General features: G+C 47.5%; 1 protein-coding gene across 2 annotated transcripts in view; it reads right to left on the bottom strand.

Moving 5' to 3' along the window:
* Nucleotides 1–538: 538 nt before the first annotated feature.
* The window catches only part of LOC142578090 (uncharacterized), an 80,634-nt gene continuing 53,253 nt past the window's right edge, over nt 539–27,919 (bottom strand). The window contains exons 2-3 of one of the 2 annotated variants that reach the window (XM_075687508.1): nt 24,237–24,419; nt 539–867 (exon numbers count right to left, since the gene is read on the bottom strand). In XM_075687508.1, the coding sequence (XP_075543623.1) occupies nt 715–867; nt 24,237–24,419 (336 nt within the window). In that variant the 3' untranslated portion in view covers nt 539–714. Of the gene's footprint in view, nt 868–21,007; nt 21,289–24,236; nt 24,420–27,919 lie in introns of those variants that run through there. The other variant, XM_075687507.1, reaches the window with a different exon arrangement.

Below are 27,919 nucleotides of genomic sequence, written 5' to 3' on the forward strand. Positions count from 1 at the left end.
CAGTGTGCATGGAGCCTTGCATGTTTTAATAGTGGTGACAGAATTTTATTACCCTTTTCCGTCACTTGAGTTCCTTTGCGATAACTTTCCATTTTTCTTGCCGATCTGGAATATCTATCTTGAGCGAAGTAAACGCTGCGCCTCCAGTTGCTCCTTGCGAAAGCAAGAGCGACACCTTCAGGTCTGTAGTAGGGGCCTTGGGAGCCCGACTTCACCCCCCCTCCCCTAGCCTCCCTATGACATGCGAACGCGTCAGCGCTGGCACAATCCAGTGCGCGGCAATCCAACCCCCCCTCCCGCCCCCCGAACATTCAGTACTAGAAAATCTAGAAGGCTGCGGTGGACGCTGCCATGATCAAAACCTGACGACGCAAACGAAGTGCTAACTCCAGCCACTCATTGGTAAAAGCACGAAGATCACAATTTGCACTACTTGCGCCAATAAAGAGGACGCGTGTGCACATTTCGTCAAGTGTATCAGTTACTTGTGAAAGTATTCCGCTCATATTAGTTGCGCGACGTCCGAATTATGCATCTTTATATCGTATTTGTGATAGTCCCTTTTTTTTTGTCCTCTACGGCGTTCCCCCGTACAAGATTGTCTCGTTGGCGAGATGATGTGTCATCTATTTCAGCATGTCTTGTCAGAATTTGCCGCTTGAAAAGGAGCACTATGGCAGCACCGTCCATCGACCATGAGAAGCCGCTGTGCGGTCAGCCTATGATTTCACGCATCTTGTGGAGGCGGTTTGCTGCGCCCCCGCATTCACTCCGGGCGAGGTTAAACGTAAGGTTATGAGCCAGCCATCCAACTACATGGGTGGCAACAAGGTTCAGCTGCTGGAGCTTCAAATTCGTCTTGTTCATCTGCAGAGGAAGAGCAATACGTAAAAAGTAAATACAGATGTACAAATCTTTAGTTGCTTATCAGAGATACGAATTTGATACCGCACTTCCTCACCTGTGCAAACACACTGAAAATTTACACCAAATACTTTCTTTCACTCGAGTGGTCTATGAACAAGACTCTATGGTCACGTAGGTTGTTCAACCTCTCATCATATTCTACTGCATGATTTAAACCATATGAACTTTCCGCAAAGACAGCCATTGTGACATAGCCAGAAAACTGCCGGCCCAACATATGCGAGTACAACAGACATGCTGTTTCTTGTTTCATGTTATCAGCGCAGTAGTAAAAGGAGACGCAGACAGCAATATTTTGTTCAGGTCTATTAAGGACTTACCTTGACACGGTATTTCTTGATAGCAAGTCACGAGAACCCTCGAAATATATATCTATATTATTACGATATTATCGGTAGATACCCGAGAGACGAGCCGCCGTGAGAACGACGACGAGGTGGGTCTGTGCCCTAGCCGCGAGTGAATGTCGGCCTGGCGCTCTGGCTCCAGTCTAGTGTAAATAGTCTGTAAATAGCCTCTTTTGTCTGTGTCTTTCTACACGTAACATTCTGGTGGAGGTGAGCGATCCCCGTCCTCGCCACGGAACTCCGGAGTGGTCGGTACGTCGAGCTTGTCACTATGCCTCCCGGTGAAGAGCCCGCCTCTGCAACGGCTTTGGCTGCTCCGACTGCTCCCGTCGTCACGGTTGCTCAACATCGCGACCCTGGTGTGTTCTCTGGCCTGGGGGGACAGGACGTTGACGAATGGCTCAAGCTATATCAACATGCCAGCGCTAATAACAGGTGGGACCCAACCATTATGCTCGCCAATGTCATCGTTTATCTTGTCGGCACCCCACGCGTGTGGTACCAGACGCATGACGAAGAGATCAGCAGTTGGGACTCTTTCAAAGAAAAGCTACGGGATCTGTTCGGCGACCCCATTGGCCGCAAGGTTGCCGCAGGAAAGGCTCTTGCGTCGCGCGTTCAGACAACTACACAGCCGTACGTTTCCTACATCTTCGACGTCTTGGCTCTATGCCGCAAAGCTGACGATGTTATGTCTGAATCAGATAAAGTGTCACATGTCCTAAAAGGCATCGCCGACGACGCTTTCAATTTGCTTGTTTTCGGCAATGTCTCGACAATCGACGCCATCATCAAAGAATGCCGTCGCCTTGAACAAACCAAGAGCCGTCGTATCACACACAACATCACGTGGCTACCCAACACCGCCTCTACGCCGACATGTGATTGTTGATCGCGTCAGGCTACCACCTGTGACGACGTCACCCGTATTGTTCGCCGCGAGCTTCAGGCCGCCTGTTCGCCAGCTTTCTCCACGACGCCTCCCGATCCGCCAGCACCCACGATTGCCATGATTCAGGCCGTAGTCCGACAAGAATTTGAGAACATGGGTCTGAACTCCGTGTGTTCAACATCTCAACCCAGCGTTCCCCAGTTCTCCGCCGGCCCTCCTCTTCCCCGACAGTCCTTTTCCCCCACATCTCGCAGCAACCCGTCCGATTGGCGTACCCCTGATGACAGACCAATCTGCTTTCACTGCTGTCGCATCGGCCACGTCGCTCGTCACTGCCGCAACCGATGGCCTCCGCCTCCTCGGACATACGCCGCCACTTATCCCGCACCTTTGGACCTTCTGTTCCCTATGCCACCCGCCGTGAACCCACTGTCGCTGATGCTCCTGCTCCGAACCTTCGCTACAGCCGCTCGCCCTCACCTCGACGCCGTCAGTCCCATTCGCCCCAACCCCGCCGCTTCTCTTCGCCGCCTATCACCTCACGGGCACAGCCAGAAAACTAGGCACTGCAGCTTCTGGAGGTGAAGCTGCGTTGTCGACACTGCCCTCAAATCCTCTGCTCACGTTAAACACGAACCAAAACCTTCTTGACGTTGACGTTGATGCATATCCTGTCACGGCGCTCATCGACACAAGGGCACATCTTTCTATTATGAGTGCTGCCTTCCGACGACGATTGAACACGCTCCTCACCCCAGCGTCGGCACGCGTCGTCCGTGTTGCGGATGGCGGTACTGTGCCTATCATCGACATGTGTACGGCACGTGTTAGCATCGCCGGCCGCCACACTCCTGTCCTCTTCACCGCGATTGCTCATTGCCCCCACGACCTTATTCTCGGCCTCGATTTTCTCTCCGCGCATTCTGCTCTTATTGACTGCTCTGCCAGTACCGTTCGCCTTGAGTTACCGATTCTCGCAGAACCTTCTGACTCACCCCAGTGCCGCCTACGCCCCACTGGCTTTATTTGCCTGCCGCCAAAATCAATAGCCTATATTGAACCCTCGTCTTCCCCACCAGTCCCTGATGGCGAGTACCTCGTCACTCCTCTGCGCGACATTCTCTTACAGTATGACGTTACCGTGCCTCACAGTATACTTACTATTAATGCGAACCGCACTTTCATGCCTATCTAACTTTGGATTGGCGAAGCAAATTCTACCACAAGGTATTTGCTTTGCCAACGTTGATTGTCTCGGCGACCATCACTTGGCAAATTTATCAACCGATCCTTCTTGCGAGCTGAGCAGGCCTCTCGTGCCAGCCTCGGCCGACGATCCCAAGATACAGAAAATGGTTGCGACGGACCTATATATATATATATTCTGCTTTGCGCTTTGTGCACACGCTGGAGCAAGCATTTATGACACGAATGGGCACAGACACAGCTCTCCTAGGACTTCTTCACGGAGAAAGTTTTTCTTTATACGAAATCTGACGGAACGTGCCCTGCACGAAGAATGGCTATTTGGGTAACCGTACGGCTTGGGTACTGAGAGGTATGTAGCGGGTCCTTGGCGATTCCAAATATCATGGCATCTGGTTGTACGCCAGTAGTGTCCACATTATGCTCACAGATGACAACACGGCGGTCGCAGCTTCACACTTAGACCAATTCAGTGCTATTTCACCCGTCGAAACACGTCAATAACCATGCAGACGAGTTGAAGGTGCCGTTCCAATGCAGTTGAAAACACGATTAAAACGTCCTAATACCACAGCGATGTGAACCGCTTGAGTCCGTGAAGAAGGGTCTATCGTTCAGTGAAATGGGGCTGGCGCACTACACATACTCCAAGGCATGAGCATTAGGAGTGACAAATACTGTTTTGACTGGCTCCATATTATCCACCATAATTTTTCATATCCAGAGTGAAGGTGGTTAGAAGAGAAATACGCAGCGCAATACATGCAATCAAGGGCATGATCAATTGTGGCAAACGGTCTGCATCTTCGTAATGCTGTTGCCGTGGCTATAATCCATGAAAAAGTGCTATGACTCAAATTTATTTATAACGGCCGCAACCAGGGATTTCCAGACATAGGAGGATGGCTCGATAAGGCCAATGGCAAGTATGTTCGCGCTTTCTGCTGGATGACGCTGTTCTAAGGCGCAGACGCTGACTGGATAGGGGCACCGGTGAACAAGGCTGGCATTACTAGTGTGTATGCGCGGCGAGACATGTCTAGGCGAAATGCCTATTAATTCTAAAATTCCTGAATAGGACACGACAAGCAGCCGGCGGCCTTCAGGGTGAGTAGGAGGAAGACCTGAGATTACACTGTGGATTTTGTACCAACCACTAGTTAGCAACGTCGGTGTGCCCCTCTGAGGGAAGGCAATGTTCGGTTCATGGGTTCGGCGCGGAAGCATTGCAGTGCAAAACGGCGAGGCATGGAGATCCCCTGTGGTATGTCTCGCTTGGTGAAGCCAACATTCACAACTTGAAGGATGTTTCTAAAAGCCAAGACTGACCTTTGCAATTTTTAACACTCGGACCCTCTCGAGTGAAGCTAGCCTAGCAGAACTCCTTGAGGAAATATCAGGCTCTGTTTGGAATATCATTGGCCTTAGTAAGTAAGGTAAGAAGAACTGGTGAAGCTGTTACAGTGCTGACATATGGCCACGTCCTATTCTAAAGAGGACTAGCAGATAAGAAGCAGTTCGGAGTAGGATTCCTGATCCATAAGGTCATAACAGGCAAGACTGACGTATATTACACATTTATTGCGAGGGTTGCACTAGTCGAAAGAAAGCTAAATAGGAGGTATACTATAAAGGTAGCACAAACCTATGCTCCTACCTCCAGTCACGATGATGAAGAAATAGAACAGTTTTATGAAGACGTTGAATTAGCGATGCGAAAAGTGCAAACTCAGTATACTGTAGTCATGGGCGACTTCAATACAAAAGTGCGGAAAAAGCAGGCTGGTGAACCAGAAATTAGCAATAATGGCGTGGATTATAACAGCACTCGAGGAGAGATGTTGGTAGAATTCGCGGAACGGAATAAGCTGCGAATAATGATAACCTTCTTCAGGAAGCGTTGGAATAAAAAGTGCACCTGGAAAAGCCTTAATAGTCAAACAAGAAATGAGATTGATTTCATCCTTTCTGCTGATCCCAGCATAGTACAGAATGCAGAAGTGTTAGTTAGGGTAAAGTGCAGTGATCATAGGTTAGCCAGGGTTAGCATTCATCTGAATTTGAAGAGAGAAAAGATAAAATTGGTCAAGAAGAAACAGGCCAACCTAGACGCAGTAAGGTTGGCACTTTCGAACAAATTTGCAGCCTTAAAAGAGAGAGATGAAGATTTATGTTACATTAGATTCATAGAGGCAATGAATGAAACCGTAGCAACGCTGGCTCCAGTAGCAGAAATTGAAGTGGGAAGTCATGCCCCAAGGCAACCAGTAGGTAAGCGCTCCCAATGAACAAAGGAACTAATAAATAAACGACAAAGAATGAAAGTGTCCAACTCAAGAGATCAGACGGAATTCGCGTAACTGTGAAAACAAATCAAGAAGAAAATAAGGAATATTCGAAGCTATGAGGTGAAAAAACTAAGAAAGCAGTAAAAAAAATTGACGCAGCCTGAAAACAGTCAGAAGGAAACAAGGTATTGGACAAACCAAGATGTATGCACTGAAAGATAGGGTAATATCATCAGCAATCTCGAAGACATAGTACAACCGCCGGAAGAATTATATAGTGACCTGTGTGTACGCAAAGCAGAAACAATACCTCCATTCATATTAGTAATGAACAGGTTAGAGAGGCTCCTTCTAAACCTAGCGATGAAGTTAGAAGCGCCTTGCAAGGTAGATCTAGTGGCCCTTTATACGAACTGCCTATAGACTTCAAGGATCCCAGAGAACTGTAAGAATGCCAAAATTTTACCAATCCACAAAAAGGGAGACGTTAATGAATTGAAAAATATGTGCCCATAACCTTACATCCAATATTATATAAAATATTCACCAAAATAATCTCCAATAGAGTAAGAGCAACACTAGACTTTATTCATCTAAGCGAACAGTAGGTTTCAGGAAGGGGTACTCTACAGTGGACCACATGCATGTCATCCATCAGGTAATCGGCAAATCCGCAGAGTACACTCTGCCTCGCTATATGGCTTTCATAGATTACGAAAAGGCATTTGATTCAGTGGAGATACCAGCAATCGTAGAGGCATTACGTAAGCAATGAGTGCAGGACGCTTACGTAAATACCTTGGAGAGTATCTACAGAGATTCCACAGCTACCTTAATTCTCCCCAAGAATAGTGGGAAGATACGTATAAAGAAAGGAGTCAGACAAGGAGACACAATCTCTCCTATAATATTCACCGCATGATTGGAAGAACTATTCAAGCTTTTAAACTGAGAAGGCATAGGAGTAAGTACAAAAGACGAATATCTCAGCAAGCTTAGGTATGCAGATTACATTGTCCTGTTCAGCCACACTTGGGACGAGTTACCACAAATGATTGAGGACCATAACAGAGAAAGTATAAGAGCGAGGTTGAAGGTTAATATGCAGAAAAGACAGATAATGACGAATAACCGTGCAAGAAAACCAGAGTTCAGTATCGCCAGTCAGCCCCTAAACTCTATGAATGAGTAGGTTTACCTTGTTAAATTACTCACAGGGGACTCCGGTCATGAGAAAGAAATTCACACAATAATCAAAATGGGTAGCAGCACATACGGCAGACATTGTAATATTCTGACTGGAAGTTTAGCGTAATCATTGAAAAGAAAGGTGTACAATCAATGCATTCTATAAGGGGTAAAAACTTGAGATGTACAAAGAAGCTGGAAAACAAGTCCAGGACCACGCAAGGAACGATGGAACAAAGAATGTTATCCTTAATGATAAAAGACAGGAACAGAACGGTGTAAATCAGAGAGCAAAGAGGGATAGCCGATATTCCATTTGAAATTAAGAGAAAGAAATGAAGCTCGGTAGGCCATTAAAATGCATCGGTTAGATAACCGGTGCACCATTAGCGTTACAGAATTGGTGGCAAGGGCAGCGCAGTCAAGGACGGCAGAGGACTAGGGGGGGGGTTGAAATTAGGAAATTCGCAGGCGCTAGATGGCATTGGTTGTCGCAGGACAGGGGTGATTGGTGATCGCAGGGAGAGGCCTTCAACCTGCAGTGGACATTAAGTAGGCTGCTGATGATGAATGGTCAGTACGGCACTGCAGAGAGGAGCGACAGCGTAAGGGGCGACATGTACTACTTTCCATGTAGAACCACAGGCAAAGATGGTACCTCGGCAGGCGTCCCAGTTTTATTCGACAAGTGAACAATCTCGCTGGAATGTAAGTGACTCAGAGGTCGGACGTAGACGTAAAAAAAATTCTACGCAGTACAAGGTGCAACGCCCCGGTGAAGCCATCGGTCAGATTGAAATTAGAAGAAAGAATATGAAGTCTTGGTATTTTGTCAAGGGGCTACTGCGTAAGGACGACAAAAACCTGGTGACCGGTAACCGTAATCTGGATTCTGCTCAACCGAACAAGAGTGACTCTCGCACCATCGGCGATGCGTACGGCTTGTGGTATAGGAGGTGTTAAGATCTACATTCGATGACGAAAACTTGTACTTAAAACACAGATGTGTACTCCGGCGTCGGTCATAGCTCTGATTCAAAGGTCGTTGATGTATACTTCAAAGATATTCCAGTCGGAAAGTAATTTAGCAGAGCGTTTCAGCTCAAGCTTCACTTCCCGAAACTCTGTTGCGATACCGGCGCCTATGCGCGTTTTGCGTGCCGATGGACGCGCCACTGGTGGCGGCCTTGCGCAGAACACCGGAAAAGGAGCCAGGAGCGCGCCGTGGTTTTCTGCGTCTCTGAGCGTGCTTCTCTTTCTTATTCGCGTTTTCAGACAGAGCAAAATAAGCAACAACCTTCGCATGTGTGGCGTGGTCAAAGCTTCAAAGAATGTCGAAGAAGAATTCTGGCATGGTGGGTGGCTCAAATACCAGCAAGAACGTGCCGACGATACGGTTTTAATCATTTCCAGCAAACGCTCATCAGCGCGAGCAACGTTTGTAATTAATCGCCGCCGTTCAGCGGCAAATTTCTTGTTCTTATCCTTTTCTTTGTCATGTCGGTGTTTTTTCCGTTCGATAATATTTAGATGGGTAAGCGGTCAAGTTCGTCCGCAGTGATGCATGCCATTTAAAGGAAATTCGCTAAAGTTCTGAATGCCGTATGCCGGTTCATTACCGCGTGCGCTAAATAGGCAGCTGAATGGCTCGACTGAACGAGTGCGTCGTGTTGTGTGTTAAAGCTACTAAAGCTTGCAAAATCTAAATTGTTGGTTTTATGCGGCCCGGTAAATCCTCGCACTAGCTGTCGTGCACTTCATGTTTTTGCATTTGTTTTATGCGCGATATCGCGCACAGTTGCTTCGTGCAGACCTGTTGTCGATTTCTTGAGGTGCGAGATTTTGACCCTGCCTCGTTTGTAAAGGGTCTAAATCGCGCTCATAGATGTTGTGGTTTTTTGGGAAATGTGTTTAGAAAATAGGTAGTTCAAGGTGAGTATTACTAACAGTTGTTGCATATGCTATTTTTGTTCCATTTTCGTTGAAGAGGTTGCGTCACGTTTGGGGAGCCGTCACACCTAGATGCTGCCTCAGCAGATTTACCACGTCGGTTCATTGGTTTGGTTTACAACGTAGTCCCTTTCTGCATATTAATGTTGTGCTCAATTGAATTATTTCTTGTTATGCTTATGCCGCAGGGTACTAAACCTTGCATTGCCGCCAGCGCCCATTTGCTTCGACTGGCGCTGCTCTGCCTTTATATATATATCATGTGGAATATCCCTCTAGGAACGTTAAAAAAAAGTACTGAAAAGTTGGCGAGACTTTAGCTTTGTACCTTTCCAAGCAGCTCCCTTAGGGAATTTAATATTACAAAAAGGCCAGTGGGTACAGCAGTTCATCGACATATGCCGCAGAATTGCTTCGGCGGTACAGCGCTAACACTCAGTCTGATTAACCCTTGCGTTTGCTTGCTTCGTTGACTAGCGTACGCGTTTCCATCAATAAATTCGGAAATACTCTTCTTGAGTCGACTTTTACTGTACTAATTCGTCGATGTCACTTCTACTGATTGGCAGAAAGATCCGAACGGCATTGCACCGTGCGGATTTGTTCCGAGATGTAAGTCTTCACTAACGACGAGTGCTTATTATTGAGGTGCAGAAGCAGTATTATGGCGTGGGTATCATTAAAAAAAAGCGATCGGGACATCGCCTTACTCTATAAAATTTAGCGGCTAGTTGACGTGAGCTCCACATCGTTTATATGGGGTTCATGGCGTTTGTCTGCGGAACGCACCTGGCATGTATGTGGACCGGGTAGTCCCAAACATGGGCAACATCGTGTTCATGCCCGCTCCCACAGAGGCCCGCGTATTCCCTAGAGCTGTCAACGCAGAAGAAGCAGTCTGGCACCCAAACAAAGGAGAAATCGCAGCCGCTAACTTCTGCTATTCTTGCTGCAAAGTGTTGCCAGCCGCTACTACTCCTGTGCGTACAGTTGGAAGCGCCCTCTAGGTGGCTATCAGTGGCGCCTCAACTTTTAGCCTTACCAGGCGGTACGCTATGCGCACAGGACGGGGAGGTAGAGCGATGGCTTGCTGGTGAACGAGATGGACGGTGGAGGCGACTGGGCATCGCACGTACCGCCCTCGGGAACTGCACTTGCAGATAACTTGTTGTGGGACGGAAAAGTCGAGCAATGCTGCAGGGAGCGAGATAAGCGCGAAACGGAGAGGTGACAGAGAGGGCTTCTGGCCACGGTAATAGAAAAGGTGGTGTGCAGCACGATTAAACCGGAGGCATACAAGCTTATTTACAGCTCTTCATCATAAAGACGATTCCTGGCACGACAAAAGGAATACGCGCGGCCTCGACACGCTCCATCGAGGGTACAGCACCATGAATATTATTCATGGCGCAGACACTAAACAGGTCCATGTCCAGGAATTTCCGAAAAGCAACGGCTTGGATCAAAGAAATAGCCAAAGTCGAGGTGTCTGAGAGCACAGTGTTATGAGCATCCGGATAAGCTGCCTCGAGTTTACATCAGGCCATACGTGCAAGGTCGTCAGATGCAGACAGTTGACAAGTAGTTGCCTCGTATCCCGAAGTTGGAGCGGTGCTCGGGAGAAGCCCGAAGTGATGCGAGATGAGGTGGCTCTTCAGTTCCTCTAAGCGGTGGCACTATGATTACGCTGCCAACGGTCACCACGTTGCTAAGGACAAGGAGACGAATGCGTCGTCCGTGAGGGCTTTACGTTTGTGAGTCATCTGGTCAGTCACAGACATCGTCTAATGAGCTTCTTCACACAAAGCTAGAACGCCATTTATGTACGATAAGAAAGGCTCAGTTCACGTGTGGCTATGTAGCACCAGTTGCTTCTCCTCGGCAAAGTGGCAATCATGTGGTTTCCTGGAAAAGTGACAGAGGTGCTCTCTGAAAGCGTCCCAGGTGGTCTAATTGATATCGTGGGTCTGGACGTAGACGCCAGCAGGTCTGCCAAGGTGGAAGATGACGTAGGTCTACACGACGAATGAATCCCCATCATGGTTACTGTCACACTCTTAGATGTTAAGCAACTCGTCGACTTCATCACCGTCCATCTCCAACAATATGCCGAGATCGCCTGAATGTCAGAGGGTGGTGATCTGAATAGCTTCAGACGCAGTAGGCGGTGACGTGTCTTCACTTGGAGGCCAGGTGGTAGACTCTATGTGGTGTCCAAAAGAGCCCCGCCATCAAAAGAGTTACGAAGCACCTCCATCAAAACTCTAACCTGGAATTACAGAAAGCTGCTAACTGTTCTCACAGCGTATTTACAAGTCTGGCCTTGGCAAACCCTGGCCAAGATTAATGCCAGCACACATGCACATGTGATGCAGTAGCGGCTACCTTATTTTACAGTCATGTAGCAATAAGAATGATCATATTTCGATTCAAGATAGAGTTACAATAATTTTTTGCTAACACTAAGACGCACAACTTTTAAGCAAAACAAATGCGATTTTTTAAGGTTGCCTATAATACTTTGTTGCAAGTTTCTTTCTTCGAAGCTCTCTCTCCAGTCGTTTCTATTCAATTTAATTCTGTTGATTGAACATCTTTTCATGATGCCAAGAGCAGAACAAAGAAGCCATTTCGATTACTGGCTTGATGAAGTTACTACTCATTCACGACTCAAGGGGTCATTACTCAGGGTATATTGCAGATACAGGCTTAAGTCGGAAAGAATGATGGCGAGCAGCTTTGAGAAGAAGTAAATATCAACACCTTATGGGTATACACGTGGTGATAGGAAAGTATATAATAAATATTTCATGGGATTCTTCCAGACATCCGAACAGCCAAAAAAAAATTCTGATATGCCGCAGAACAAAGCTTGCGCCTCAGTCGCAGAAACAACAAAATGGACACGAGTCGTTCAAGCTGTTTCACTTCATTTGTTGATACCACAAGGATTGTTTTCCTCTACCCTGATACGTTGTGTTGTGAACAACAAAACATATTCCATGCCTCCAGTTTCGCTATGGAAAGATTCAGCCAATAAGCATTCCTTGTTTTGAAAGTTGACCGCGCCTGTTTCGTTTACGATGGTCACAAGTCAGTGAAACGCTGGTATTTTTCGTTGTGGATCGAAATGTCCCTGCATTCTGAGGAAACTGCACTAAATTCATGGCATGTCATGATACCTACAAGCACAAACAAATGCATCCGTAGTGCAGCGAGGGGGTGGAAAACTGGGCACGCCCTCCACCCCGACCCAGAAATTTCTGGGTTGGCATGCGATCGCCCACCCTCCCCCAGTTACGTGAGTGCTTCCCATGAGAAATTCTTCTGGCGACGCCACTGAAATGCACATATAGGCACCTATAGCGAACCATTTATGTAGCTACACCAGGCCATGATACGGATAAGTAAGCATCGGAAGCACACTAAGGCTAGCTTTGTACACGTGTGCTACAACAGTTGCTATATTTTAGGTCGAAGCACATATGACCATGCTCTCGAAATGAGGAGCTAGACTTGCGGCATTCGCAAGTGCTAAAGAGCACCGCGAGATTCAGACAGTCTCAGTTTCGATAACATCGTTTACGCTTCTCCATAAATTTGTTACGCGTTGGCCCTTTATCTCGTGTCCAACTCAAGGGATGAACGGGCATGCGTTCCTGTTGCACCAAATATTGCTCTTGCAGCCTCAGAAGTTAAAAGTGAGCCATTTAGAAAAGCTGGCGGGATAAATGAAACAGCCCTTATTTCATTTCACCGGCGCAGGAGACTTGTTCATAAATAGTGTGATGATGACTCGCGTTTATTTACTGGATGGAAGATGATAGCTCATCGTAGGCCGTTACAGAGACGCTCACTGTACATTACAACTTCATCCTCTCATTCTATCTTACGTTAATACGTTTCATTTCCCCGTTCGCAGACGATGACCACTGAACAACTCGGTCATGGGATCGATGGCGGTAAGGCTTTAGGCACGTGATGCCAGCGGCGAGCACCACTAGTGAGACGAGACATTACATACGTTGCGTCACTGAGACGATCCAGAATCACGAGTGGATCGGAGTAGTGCACCGATTACATCTGGCGCAAATGTCACTTGCAGAGTTGTGTACAAAATCAAACCTGGTCACATTAGGATAAGAAGTGTGTCGACTGCTGGTGTCGTAGCGCGCTTTTGACACTGTTGGGATCCCAGAGAGCCTAGGTGAGCGATAAGACGGGCCTCTCCTGCATGGTATAGCAAATCAGCAACTAAGGTATCCACGTCGAGTGTGAGAGGAAGAGTGGTGTTGAGACAGCTGCGAGGCGAGCTAGCTTAAAGAAAATAGATTGGAGGGAACGCGGTAGTTTTAGGCTGCACGGTGCTCTACGTGTAAGTCATGCACTGTAGCACTTTGTTCCACTTTTGTTGTTTAGAAAGAACATAAATGGATAGCATGATCGTTATAGTCTTGATTGGGCTTTCGACGAGGTCATTGATCAGTAGGGGACGTGATGTGGCATCATGAAACTGGCAAGGAGACACACGGAAGATTTAATCAGTGACGACAGCGACGAATGGATGTCCCCGATCGCTGATGATGACGCGTGCAGGGCCATGACGAAGAATTATAAACAAACGCACGAACTAAGTAAGGGAAAATCAGACATCCACCCGTTCGTAGCAATTGCTAAAAAGGTTTTCCCTTAATTATCACTCTGCACCTTGCGGGCTTCAACCTGCCAAAGCAGGAACTCTGAAACAAGCAAAGCCTTTGCAGGGCAGGTATTGCGGCAGTTTCTGCGTAGCGCGTCAGAAGGCGGACGCAGAAACTCACACACACCGTCCACCGTCCAACGGTGGACGGTTTGTCATCGTGCGAATGCGCTTAGAGGGTCCACACACATTCTCAAAGGGAGAATGAGGTGGTGGCACAGGATGAAGACCTGGCGGCATAGTTGGAGAGTGCTTATGACATTTGCATTGCTCGCAACCTGCAACGTATATTAACCTAACGGTCGTAACGTTACGGTCGTAACACTATATTAACTTAACGACGTAACGGTCAGCATATTGAGTAGCAGGACATTGCTTGTATGTGATGCAACACTGGCGAAACGAATGTGACTACAAGTTGGGTCACCTTGCATGACGCAAAAGACGTGTGAGTGTGTGGTCAGTGGAACGAGGAGCACACGGACTCCTTGGCAGGAATAACTTTTCTCGTAAACGCGATCGTCGTGAACCACAAAATAGCTTCAGCTTACATTGACTGGCCGAAGCGAATAAATGATCTAAGCTATGGTCGTTGTGCTTTGCTATGCGGAAATTAGCAATGTCAGGAATCGGAGAGTGAATAGCGGTAAGATGATCAATGTTGTCAGCATCACACTCAGTCGTTGGCAGAGGAAAGAGCGAGGGGCAGTCAGCGTCAGCGTGGCGGTTACCACTCTTGTAGTATACCAGAAAGTCAAGCTATTGCAAAGGTAAGCCCCATCCCGATAGAAGGCCATATGTCTCTCGTAGGCCACCCAACCAGCAAAGAGAGTGGCAGTCGGTGACGACTTAAATGTAACGGCCACAAATGTACGGACGAAATTGGCGAACGGCTAAAACCACTGCGAGGAAGTCTTGTCCTCTGACTATATAATTGCGCTCCGTTTTTCTGCACAAGTGGCTGTCATAGTAAAGTGCATGTTCAGCATTGACTTAGCATTGAATTAGCACTGCGCCGAGACTGATTCCTCTAGCATCGGTATGGATTCTTGTGGTAGCCGATGGGCAAAGGGTCGTAGCACTAGCCCTGAGGCCAGTACAACTTCAGCTCTAGAAATGATGATTCACAATACGGTGTCCTGTGGAAATGTACGTCCCTTTGCAGCAAGTCAACCAGGCAGACACACTACAGATGTCACGTTGTAGGTCAAGAACACAGTAGCAAAACTGTATGACGAAACCAACTTTTATTGGGCGAACTTGTGCCCTCAAAACAGGCGACACTCGATGCGTAACGATAGCGGCGAACACGGTCGGCGATCGTCGAAAATCGGATCTGCCGGTCAATCGCGTCGGCTTTTATAGATGAGTGATTGAAGTTTCTAGAGTAATCCCTGGAGCCCGCGCGTCTTCCAGAATGTGCTAAACAATTCGCGTCGCGCATACAATCAGATTACACAACTTTCGGTGACAACACAACGGATAGAACCGTCGGCAACATTCCAGTAAGTTCCAATCATGCTGGCTCGTCTTGTGCTGAGTGATAACTTTAAGTTATTAGTGGTTGGAAAGCAGTCCACGAGAAGGGAATAAGTACACGTGTGAATATGTCTTCTCAGCGAAATTGGGAACAAAGCGCCGGAAGTACGAGCTAAGGCTCAGGAAACTTCGCAGCTCCGGAGAGATACCGCGGCTAATTGAAGTTGCTGACAGCGGCAACTTAATGCGAGTCTGATGTAATCACATCCTTCATCAGAAGTTGTCTAAGAACCAGTGTTTCGAGTTCTCCAAAACGACATTTCTTTGAGTTCAATGCTAGCTCACCTTTAACCAGACAGGTTAGGGCAACGTCAAGGCAATAGTTCCTGAATCGTATGGCCAAAGATAACCACATCGTCCAGGTAGCATAGACAAATGTCCCATTTTAGGCCCCGAAGTACTTTTTGCATATATATCTTTCAAATGCTGTGCTGGCACACGCTGAACGGCATGCCATTAAATTCAAGCAAGCCATCTTGTGTAACGAAATGCGTCTTTTCTTTATCAGTTGGATCCATTGAATTTGCCGCTGACCAGATCGCAAATTCGCTGTACAAAAATAAGACGCTGAATGTGGGCAGTCCAAGACGTCATCAATGCGATGAAGAGGTTACACATTGTCTTGGTTATAAAGTTGAGAAGCTTCAAAATAGAATCAACCCCCGGAAGGTGAGTGCTAGTTTCGGTTTTAAGGTACGCGAGCGCTATAAGCGGCTGCCGGACATTCTAACGTCCTTTATTTCTCTTTTTCTGAATGGTAAATCGGGCGAAGCGCGGGCATTCGAAATCACCCACACACGCTTGCCACTCCCTCAGCGATATCAAAAGTCGGATCGTGGTTGGTCACGTGGGGCGCGATCGGAGATCTTTGTTCGATAGGTGTTCTTTTTGGTTGCCGCAACGTCACAACGTGGCCGCATGCAGAATTTCTGAGAACGGGGCGGAGAGAGCAGCCAATCGGCAAATAGTGACTCCCAGAAAGTTTATTTCCCTCGTTTGTCGTCTGGTTGCAAACAGTATACTGTAAAACGAAATGTTTCTCGTCTTCCAAATGAATGAAATCTTCATCTAAAAAATTTATTTTTTCCTTCGCTAGCCCAAACACGCTTTTAAATAGTACTACGTGTGACTACTGCAATATATAACAATTAGTTTCTCTGCGTCGTGCGTAGGTGGTGTGGCCCACAACGAGAAGAAAAAAAGAGCAAAGAAACGATGGGAACAGTGGCGCACTTTTCAAGAGGCAGCACCAACATGCCAGTGGAACGCTGGCACCGATAATGGGGTCAATTTCACTCTGCAACCAACGCACTATTTGTTTCGAGAAACGAATGTGACACCGAAATTCGCTTTGTGCCGATTCATCAAACGAGTTTCGCACTTACACCCGCTCTCTTTCCTCCTCGAGCAACGCCAGCGCAACATCCTAATTTCCCAAAGCACATGCCATTTTCTCGAATTAAACTATGGATTGGATCCGAACGTGCCATTCCGCAGCCGACGGTTGGATCCAATCCAATCCACCACACGTGCCATGCGAAGCCGGTCTAGTAACGAGCGTATGATCGCTCCAAACTTCACAACTCCCGTCGGGTTCGGCGGCTAGCAGACGACGTGCTCGGTTGCACGATGATTGACAGGAGCGTGTAGTCATTGTGACGTCACAAAAAACGTGGCTACGCCCCGCGGCTGGTGGCGTCGGCGCGAGTTGTCCAATCGCGCGTGCCGGTAACCCTCTACATTTTGGCCTCATCTGTGACATCATGGAAGCACTGCATTGTTTGTGAATTATTTCCAGTAAGCTATCCGGCAACCGCCAGTGGCGGAAGCGGCACTGCTGCCGCGTATCGGCATGCGACCGGGCGTCGCAATGGAGGTATAGGGAGTTACCGCCCCCTGACAGAATCTCCAAGAATCGTATTTTTTCTTCACCAGGATGACAGGCGGAGCCCAACGACTTGTATAACTTGCATAAATTCTGCAATTTGCGTATCGCTAGTTTGCTGTGAGATTACTTTGCACACTGACGAGGAAATTTGGTAGGGCGTCAGTCAGACAGGGTGGATGCATCCGGTGTTGATCGTTTGACAAATGAGCGCATTCGATGCGTGATTTTATGCGCCTTCTGAGCAAAATCGAAAATTTAGCGCGTCTCGACAGCTGCGTAACGAAGTCTTGGCGCTTCTACGAGGAAATAGCCTTGTTGATTATGCTAAACAACTCAGATTCGGTTGAGCAAACAGCTGTAGATTCCAACGTTATCACGTTGCATAAGGTTCACATGCAAACGCTGTTATATTTTGAAACTACAAGACGCCTACATTCCGGTAGTGCAACGGACTTGGATGAACAGTTTAGCACCCATAGCTAAGCTCTTCCGTCAGTGTGAGAAATTTCGCATTGCGAGACGGGGATATTTTTCTTCGGCGAAGGCAAAGGTAAGAACTAAATCATGGCGTCAAATGATTTCGCGTAAGTTTTAGAAGCATTAACTGACGCGCTAGCTGCACTATAAGCCAGTAGAAGGGCATCTTGAACTACGACATCCTGTCTCTGGGACAAGTCGGCTGTTTAATAAAAGCGCACAAGAGACGCTCGCCTGTTCCTCAGTCGACAGCGGCACGACACTCCTGCATAAAATCAATCCCAAGGATTATATCGTGCGGTAAATGAGCAAAGACTGCTTATTAGACGTTAACGCCTTGCGAGTGAAACAGACGGACACCGTACACACTAACTGGGCGTTACGACTCGCGGCTCACAGCCCGAAAGGTAGCAAGTTTATTCCAACCAAATATAACATTGCAGCGAAATCGTTCATTAGAAACATAATTCATCAGCTAAGCAGTTGCTCCTGTATCTATCGAAGCCATCGCAAAAACATCCCCGACAAACACATGAACCTTGTCTTGAAGCACTGAAGCTGGTAGTAGCTTACTTTTGTGCAATGTGGTATTTCCTGCGACTTCACCTCCAGTGCTCACTCCAGCTGGTTTCCCAGTAGTTTGGATGTGATCCGTGGTCGCGACCGTGACGAAGGGTATCGTCGCTGGCGCGTAGCAGCTGGCGTTGAACTTCACGAAAAGGCGGGCGAATCGCTACGCAGGTTCTGCTAGGGCATCCTCTGCAAAGAAGTGGGTGTCCAAGGCCACTTGGTGTAGTGGGGTCGTTGGCTGCGCGGTGGACATGTTATTGGTCGATGCAAAAGCGTCGCAGGTGGTGGTCGTCCAGTAGGTAAGAAACGAGCGATTTATCCAGGAATGCCGCAGTGGAAGTGTACATTGATACTTTTTGTACACGTGGAGTGGTAAAATTTGCGGCGTTCTGAGGGTTGTCGACGCACTCTTCCCACTGCTCGGCTAAGAGAGGTGGTCGGATAAAGTTGCCTCTGGGGGGGAGCAACAGATGGGTCGACGTAAGGAACATCGGGGAAAACGGGGTGCCTGAGCCGCGGTAGCAGTTTAGGACGGTCGTAATCATCGAATCTCTTGGCATTGATAGTTGTAGACACCGGTTAACATGGCCTGTATCTACTTTGTATGGGGAGGGCAGCATGCCGCCCAAGTGCCCTGTGCAAGATTGAATGGATGATTCATGAAAAGTGGCAAGGCAGCGAATCTTGTCTCACGTCGATGGTAGCCACCCCCTGGCGGCGTTGGCTAGTCAACCGAACTTAGATGTGATGCGACGTGTTTTCACAGTTTCGGAAGTTCCACAGTAATTAATAACATCAGCTACGCACTCCGGATTCTCATTCCCGATGAGGGAGTGATAAACCTGCTCGGCGCTACCTTAAAGAATGCGGTCCACTTTGTCCTCTTCCGCCATGAGGACGTCCACATACTTGCGCAACTTCAGTTCCTTTTGAATGCATGTTCTGCATGTCTCGCCAGTAACCTGAACAATCTGCGACATCTATTACGCGCATTTCTTCTTCGTTGCTTGGCCTCCAAACACTTTCTAATTTCTTCCACAAATCGTTCCCAGCTATCCAACGTGTCTTCGTGGGTCTCAAATCAAAACAACACGGTGAAATCAACGGACGACCCAACGTAAGGTAACTGGGTAGCAGTATTCCAGCCGTTCTTTATATTGGCTAACACGCTGATAGTGGCTGAGCCACTCGTCCACATGGTCGTCTGGCTTTTCAGTGAATGTATGCGGCTCCCGGTAGTGGTGTGCCAGCGTCCATGCGGAAGGCTGCTGGGTGTCTCAATCTAAGCACACCTGTTGTGGTAGCGGTCCGAGGCCGTCGAGTCGGTAGCCATGGCTAACCTCGTACTGCTGCGTTTCAGCCGTTTGTGGACGGCGATCTTCCGGAATCGATTCGTAATGGCCTACCCAGCACCTCGATCATATCTGCGGCGATGGCTCGTGTTTATTTATATGATTAAAGACGCCAGCTCAAGTTAGGCCATCTAAGGAAACGCTCGAAGTAGAGTACAATTTTATCCTCTCCTACCTTCCACTAGGACATTTCAGTGTGTTAGAAAATTGCTGATCTAGGAAACAGAAAGTTGAACATCAAGGAAACACATGAAGGAGAAAATTTTCATGTGTTTTATTGTGTGTCTTGCAAGAAAAGTGCTGTGGATCCGACTGTAAAATAATAATGAAAGGTAAAGCTTCCAATGATTTTCGCAGCGTAAATTCAGACGTAAATGCATGCACTCTTTCACGTATTATTTTCCCGGTAAATGTTTGTGGGAATGTGGCGACAGAAATGAGAACCGGAACTGCCAAGTAATAAATCAACAGCTTCAAGAGCGGGACACTACAATACTCAAGAACTGGAGATGGAAACTACTGTTTCTGATTCCTAATCAGACTAACGTGCACAGGACGAGTGAATCACCTGACTACTGTAAGTATGCGCACTGTCATGGAGTGGAGAAACATGCCAGGAGACGAGCAACTGAAGTCGCCTCTTCAAAGGTTGACGGACCGCCAAACAAGGACCAAATTGCCGGTTCTTCCCCAGCACCTCGAACCGCAGACTGTGATACCACAAGCCGTTCGCAATCGCCTCCAGGAAATAAGAGAAAAGCAGCGGATCTTCCACAAGCGGACGGCCAAACGTGCGCCCCGTCTTCGCAGCGGGTCTCCAGTATCAAATTCGCAAATGAGGAGGAAAAGCAAGACCTCGATAAGCTCATTTGAAAATTCGAGGCCCACTACAAACCAGCAAAGAATCTAACGTTCAACGAGTTTCGTTTCGGCTCCCGATAACAACGTGAGGGCGAATCTTTTAACGAGTGGCTGATCGATATCCGAACTCTTGCTCGCTTGTGTGAACGGTAGGGAGGCAGGGAACAAAGTGTGTTTATTATCAGACAAGGGGCTGCTTATATAAGGACCGATACAAATATGAGCATGCGGGATTCGTACCGTAAGCGCACGTGTTAACGTGACAATGCGCATACTTACAACTAGCATTATGAAAACAAAAGCACTATCAAAATAAGAGCATCACCAAAAGCGTCATCATCGAGATCAGCATCGAAAATCCTCAGATGAGAAAAAAGTAATGTCTTCGACATGAATGGAAAAAAAATGTATATCTCAAAAACAACGACCATCTAGCATCGCTGAATTTGGCCAGAGCACACGCGTGGGGCGTAGCCTTGAGCGAATGACAGATCATTTTAATTGCGGCGAATAAACTCAGAAGAGGCGCTAGAAACACGATGATCACTGCGACTTTAACGAATATTTTCACATATCGATTATTTCTACAGCGCTATTGCAATACACTTTCACCTGTGTCAGCACTAAATAAAGGAAACTAGCAGAATATTTTGACGCAGGTATAATTTTTGATGCAGGATAGTGCCAGAGTTTCATACGGCCGTTCGACAACTTTCATTATGTAGCTGTGTCTTTTTTCTCCTTTATAGTCTATTTAAATGACGAATGTCAGCAGCCATGGCATATGTTTGACTAACTGAGATACTTGTACTTCTGCCCGCTAACACTTACTCAACAACGCCAGCGCCCCCAAATGTCGAAGAGCCTTCATCCTCCTATCGAGCAGACCAATGTTTTTACGAATTTCGTGAAATTAGAGATGAAGAGCGCACAAAATTCTTTTACGCTATAACGTACCTTATCCTGTATAGACTGAGCCGTTTCAAAAGAAGCAACTCCGCTATAGAATTGATCGTTGAATTTGGCGAAAGTGCAACAGCCGTCGGGAAAGTACTTGAAGTTTACCCCGTTCATGTCGCTTTTGTACACACCGGTATAGCAGACCTGCGAAGGCAGAAGCAACAAATGTAATTCTTATTCTCTAAAACCGAGATGTTTGAAGGAGCATATCATGCGTAGCGTCCATTTGCACCACTTATTTCAGGGCTTTCGTCTTTGTAACGTGCGTGGACAACTTTTTGAGCGAATTACGCAGCACTTCAAAAGCTGTGCTGATTGCTCTGAATGACCATGTGATTTACCGTTTTCGCAAAGCCACGAGTGTGTATTTTTGTGCCTAGAGGGTTTACTTTGGCAGTATTGAAACGAAAGAAGATTCACGATTTCGGCAGATCACGCTGTCCAAGGGCCCTATAGCTTAAAATTATTCCAATATGTTTTTATTCCAATGTCCGAAATCAAATTTGCGTAACTGCCGCCGCAAGCATCGGGCGTTGTCCCGAAGGGTGGTCTAGAAAGACCAATCAAACGCTCTCCTCGTTCATAGGTCACTTTTCTTTGCTTGAAAAACAAATAATATGGCCTAGACTGAGCGGCTTGTCTTATCTAATTGACTGGCCAGAGACGAGGAGCGCGCTGGAGTTCAATGGGGCCGAGCAACTGCACTGAAACTCGATAACTCGATCAAGATGATGGTGCCGGCGTCTGCGGTTTGTCCATTTTTCCTAACTCTTAGCTTGCGGTGGCTTATCGAAAATCGCGGCGGCATGCAATGGAAGCTTAAGAATGACGCTGAAACGGATGCTCAGCAAAGAAAGAGTTGGCAGAACGAGGTGGTAAACGTGTGGAGAGTGCTGGAAAATGTTACACAGCCACGCAAAAAGTTTTGTTCTACGCAATTAAGCCCATGTTCTCCAGCAGGTGCGCGTCGCCAGTACCTGAGCGATCGGTGGCATCCATCTTTGATTCCTTTCAGAATGGGGCAGCCTGCGGCTATTCCGAAGAAACGTCAGTTTTCTTCGGTATATTAATGCATCTTTATCGCATACACGTCACTTTGACGCGGTGAGTTTTTGAGATTTTGTGACGTCGCGTGACAGGCGGGTGAAGTGGGTGCAGACCGAAAACTTTTGACCAAAGACGGAGGGCTAATGGCGAAGAGGGGTCGAATCAGAAAGAACTAGTTTCCCTTTGTTCGATAAAATCATACATAATCAGTGTAAACACATCGTATCAGAAGGGGACCTATCACGGTTTTCATGACGTCACTTGACAGACAGGTTAAGTGGGGTGGTCCAAAATGTTTTTGACCAATCGGGGATGGCTGATTGCAGAATTGAATAGAAAAGTTTGGAATAGTTTTGCGTTATAGCGCCCCAAGTTCCTGTTAACTATTAGATGATATGAAGTGTTGTTCTGCACTGCCACAGGGCGATATGTTCTAGTGAATTTTCTGCAACGAAACGTACCATGAAAACAAAAGTCATATGCGAGATGTTCCAGCTCTATGCACCGAGTTACAAAAAAGGCACGCCTTCTTTGCGAATCGTGTTTGAACTAATTCACTCGTATGAGGTGCTGTAGAGCTTGTGAAAAACTTCTTAGGCTGGAAGTTTTTGTTCTAATTTGCAGTGATAGCATATTGCTGCTATTCGTATTAAGTGAAATCCTTTAACACGATGAGAACTGTTTTGTTACGAACAGACCTGTTAATTTTACCAGGATTCAGTTCTTTCATATTAATAAATAAATATTTAAATAAATATGATTGGTAAAAGCTCTATATAAAAGATGCGTATTCGCATTTTCATTGCATGATGGTGGCACACGTAATGAGTGTCGTGTCTTGGTTAACAACACAGAGTGTATGAGGAATGTAAGCACATGTTTACACCTGCTTTTGAGTGTAGACTCAATGTGTATGCGCTACGACAGTGCAGCAGTCAAGTGACAGCTACAAATTAGGTTGAACTCAGGTGCGATATTGACAGTACGTGGTACCAGTGTTGATACTGGTACTGGTACCGGATATATATATAACAACGTGACCGGCATGCCAAACCAGAGGCATACGCTTTTTTGTAGTTTCACATTCATAATGCTGCCGCAATAAAGCGAAATCAACTACCGATCTGCAGCCTGAGCCTGTCCAGCCTACACACTTGCGAGCGCATCAACAAACTAGAACAAGTGTTTTCCAACGTTCGTTTCAGCGCTACAGTTCTCCGGTAAACACAGCGTCGCTTGTCTCATTGGCGTGTTGGCGACACTACTTTCGTATTGGTGCGCGAAACTGCGAATGAGAAAAAATGCTGCCTATAGTGTCTTAAGAATGACCGGCAAAAATTTCACGTTCTTCCTTCAAAGTTTAGAGGTCGGCTCATCGGATAAGCGAAAACGCCAAAAGAACGTGCCCCGCAATCTACCTTTTTCGCTAGAACTCGAAGTACGGGCTCGAGTTTCGCCAGCTGTCTCAAAAAAGGGGGAAAGCACGCTCTCGTAAAGGAGCACAAACAAGAAAAAACAGCCCAGCCGGGCGAATGGCAAACGAGAACAAAATAAACGAGCAGAGGCAGCGCGCCTGAGTACCAAACACTGTGTCAAGCCAAGCTGTGCTAGGCACAGTTTAGGGAAATTTAGCCGAGGAGGGTGTACAGAAGACAGGTTGTTTTGAACACCTTCCTCTCCCTTACCGAGGGAAGTCGCAGGACCAAACTGTAATTAAAATGTCCTTCTTGGAATACGCGCGTTTCCACCTTGGCATCCTTAGCCCATCACTAGCTCAGCACATCGGCGGCGGCCGTGCATTAACAGGTGCCATCGCTGGCGAAGGGAAGGGGGAAAATGTCAGTAGAGTGGGCTGCGAGTTATCGACGCAGTCTTTGCCATTGATGGCCAGTTGCAAGATATAAAGAACTAGAAGATTGATGTTTAGACAGAAAGTACGGCACGATATTACAGAGGACACACGCATTGTACACTGGAATAAATGAATTATTTTTTCATTTGCAGTTCAGAATTGTAGCCTAGCAATGCACTTTTTGTTTACTTACATGATTAAAGTCTTGAATTATGTGATTGCTGCTGGCTCCCACGCGTTCCAGGCCCGGCGTAGTTGTCTTCTGGCGAATTTGAGAGAGTTGAACCTTTGGAAAAATGTCGATTCGAAAGCTTATTGCGAGAGCAAACATATTCATGGGTGGTGTCACCATGCTGATAAGCCGCACCGCATCCTCCTGGGAAGATAAAAAAAATCACACCGCTTTCAAAATTCAAAACTTTGACGTGGGCATGCACAAATAAACTCCGATAAAACATCGCAACTGGGCATCTGTGAATTTAGAAATGTAGAAAGCGATCTAACATCTGAAAATGGATCTGGCCGAATCAAGCCTCGCAGTCCGAAAGTATTGTTTTCAAAAATGATGGAAGCGCTCCCGCGCTATTTGTGTACACATTGGACGCAAATATGTACACTCTATACAGGGTGTCGCAGCTAACATTACCCTGAGTTGAAAAAATATCCGAAAGCCATGTAGCTGTACAGGACCAACCCGTACAAAAAAAATTATTGAAAAGGCATTGAATTATTATTGGTCAATGTTGAGTTTGTTATTGAGCAATTGTGGAAATTTCGTTGGAGAATTGTTAGGCTGATTGTTGAGTGGTTTTGAATATTGGCCACTGAAATTTATTTATTTCGAACACCATTGGGTATCTCAATGTTGGATAATTGTTACGTTACCATTGAAATTACATTGAGCTTAAACTGCTCGTTGTGTTCATTTTGTTGAATGGTTGTTGGGTTACCATGGATAATGCATTGAACTGACGTTGTGGTAGTTCTGTTGACCTGTTGTTGAGTTACTGTTGTCACAGCACTGAAAAGTACGTTGTGGCCCAGTTGAGATGGCATTGAGATTTCAGAAGTGGCCATTGAAATATGATTGACATTTCTTTGGGCTAGTGGATTTTTATTCATATATTGCAATTGCTTTGCTATTCACATTTGCATGCCCCGGTGCTTGTTCATAACTTTCCCAAACAAAAGCAAAGGAGACTGATCAATTTGAAGTACCTTTATTTACACTAAAGATGCATGACCATGAAACATTACAGTACATAAGGCACCACTACATCGAACCTGGAGACATAGGCTAGTACCTACAGCACTCTTAACATTGTAAATACATCTGAAAAAACTTATACATATGAATTAAATCAAAACGATCATTGTGGTCTTCCCTTGCGACTTAAGTTTATGACTAGCAGACAAAGCCACTCAAAAGGCAGGGTTTAAGCATACCCTTTTAACAACCAACTTTGAACACATGAAGCTGCTTGCGTGTGAACACACACAAGATATCTGAATACGTTACATTAAAATGTTTCACACACTAACCCATCACAGGAACAGTTACGGCGGATTGTGAGAAGGCGAAATGACAGACGTGAAACAAATGACTTCACGTAAATATATACAAGCTTTAGCACACGTCTTTCACCGCGATTAAAATTGAATGAAATACCAAAGTAGACTTGTCTGAGCTTTTTGTCTTCGAGATGTATATTGACACGTGTACTTATCTTTATCAGGCGACCACGTTTCGCCGCTTAACAACTGTAATCGCAAAACGAGGGACGCGCCTGCATGCATCCGACGTTTCTGGAAAGTTATTGATGCTTCTACCCGGCTGTCTGCTGTCGCCGAACATTGTGTTATCTGATTTCATCGCGTAACGCGAATGGTGTAGAACTTTGTGGAAGACACGCGGGTATGAACGATTAGTCTGGAACATTCGACTGCTCTATAAAAGCCGACGCGCTTGACCTGCTTGACCCGCTGATCAGATTTACGACGATCGCCGACTGTGTTCGCCGCTCTCGTTGTGCTTTAAGTGTAGCCTGTTTTGTGGGCACAGGTTCGCCCAATAAAAGCTAGTTTTTGCCTTTCACAGTACTCCTACTGTGTTCTTTGACGTCACGACCACGTGACATCTGGTGGAGGTGCTTGTGCGTTCATGTACCGAACGCCCCCGCAAAGCCGCGATCCAAGCCCGAAGCCCGAGAACAAAACCAACGTCGTCCAAGACCAGCGTGCTAGCCGCCGACTGCAAGGACTGCCCCCAGAGCACGGACTTCTACCTGAGACGAGCAGGAAGATTGCCACCAAGTCCACCCCAATGGCAGCCCCAGCATCCCCCGTCGTGCTGCAGCAGCCCAGGGAGCCCCCCACGTTCCGCGGTTCAACATTCGAGGACCCGGAAACCTGGCTTGAGACGTACGAGAGAGTCGCTACATTTAACAACTGGAACAGCGACGACAAACTGCGATATGTCTTCTTCGCTTTGGAAGACGCAGCCAAGACGTGGTTCGAGAACCGAGAAGCCACCTTAACGACCTGGGAACTTTTCCGAAGCGGCTTCCTGCAGACATTCGCAAGGGTCGTACGCCGAGAACGAGCCCAAGCGCTATTAGAAACCCGGGTGCAGCTACCTAATGAGACGACCGCGATCTACAAGCAAGAAATGAGCCGTCTCTTCCGCCACGCCGACCCTGAAATGCCCAAGGAGAAGAAAGTCCGCCTGCTGATGCGTGGTGTGAAGGAAGAACTTTTTGCAGGAATGGTACGAAGCCCACCGAAGACCGTCGACGAGTTTCTTCGCGAAGCCACCAGCATCGAGAAGACACTCGAGATGCGAAACCGGCAATTCGACCACCGCACGAACTCGGCAAACTACGCCGGAGTTCAATCACTGGCCACCGACGACGTGTGCGAGACTATCCGAGCGGTCGTGTGGGAGGAGCTACAAAAGCTGTTCCCACCATCATAGCCTCAATTGGCTTCGATTGCCGACGCCGTGCGTGAGGAGCTCCAACAACAACTTGGAGTAGCCCCTGAATCGCCCCAGCCTGAGCCGCAAGCGACGACCTACGCCGCCGTCGCACGCCGTCAAGGTCCCCCTCCGCGACCGCGCCAGGGCGCTGTCACGCCGCAGTTCCGTCGTTCGCCGCCGCCACCGCCAGCACGACCACCCTTCGCCCAGCGCACCTACGCGAGGAAGACGGACATTTGGCGCGCTCCTGACCAGCGCCCGCTCGGCTACCACTGCGGAGAAGTGGGTCACGTTTACCGACGATGTCCATACCGGGAGATGGGACTGCGAGGTTTCGCCGTGAACGCTCCGCGCCCGCAGCAAGGTGAACGCCCCCGCGATATCGGCATTACCTCGCCGCTTCTCAGTGGAGCTCTCGACGACCGTCGCGTTCGCCATCACCAGGCCGCTACCTGTCGCCGCAGCCCCGACCATACACTGGCCCAGCCCGAGGCCGGTCAGCGAGCCCATACCCAGAAAACTAAAAGCAGCAACCGATGGAGGTGCGGTTGCTGTTCGTCGAACTGACGAAGATCCTCCGCCGCCGACGAAGACACCGAAGAAACTACCTCGACCACATAACGACACGCCGCCGTCCCGACGAAATCAGGAAGCCAAGACTACACCAATGAAAGATGACTTGACAACGCGACGTTCCAGCTTCAGTTCAACGCGACGCAGCCGTGATTCGACGCCAAGACCCAACTGCAACGCCAGACAAAGAACCACCGACCTCGACGTACTTCTCGACGGCCACGCAGTCACTGCCTTAGTCGACACCGGGGCCGATTGCTCCGTAATGAGTGGACACATCGCCGCCCAGTTGAAGAAGGTTAAGACTGCATGGGAGGGCCCCCAAA

The sequence above is a fragment of the Dermacentor variabilis genome, chromosome 4, assembly GCF_050947875.1.
Source record: "Dermacentor variabilis isolate Ectoservices chromosome 4, ASM5094787v1, whole genome shotgun sequence".
In the NCBI taxonomy this organism is placed as follows: domain Eukaryota; kingdom Metazoa; phylum Arthropoda; class Arachnida; order Ixodida; family Ixodidae; genus Dermacentor; species Dermacentor variabilis.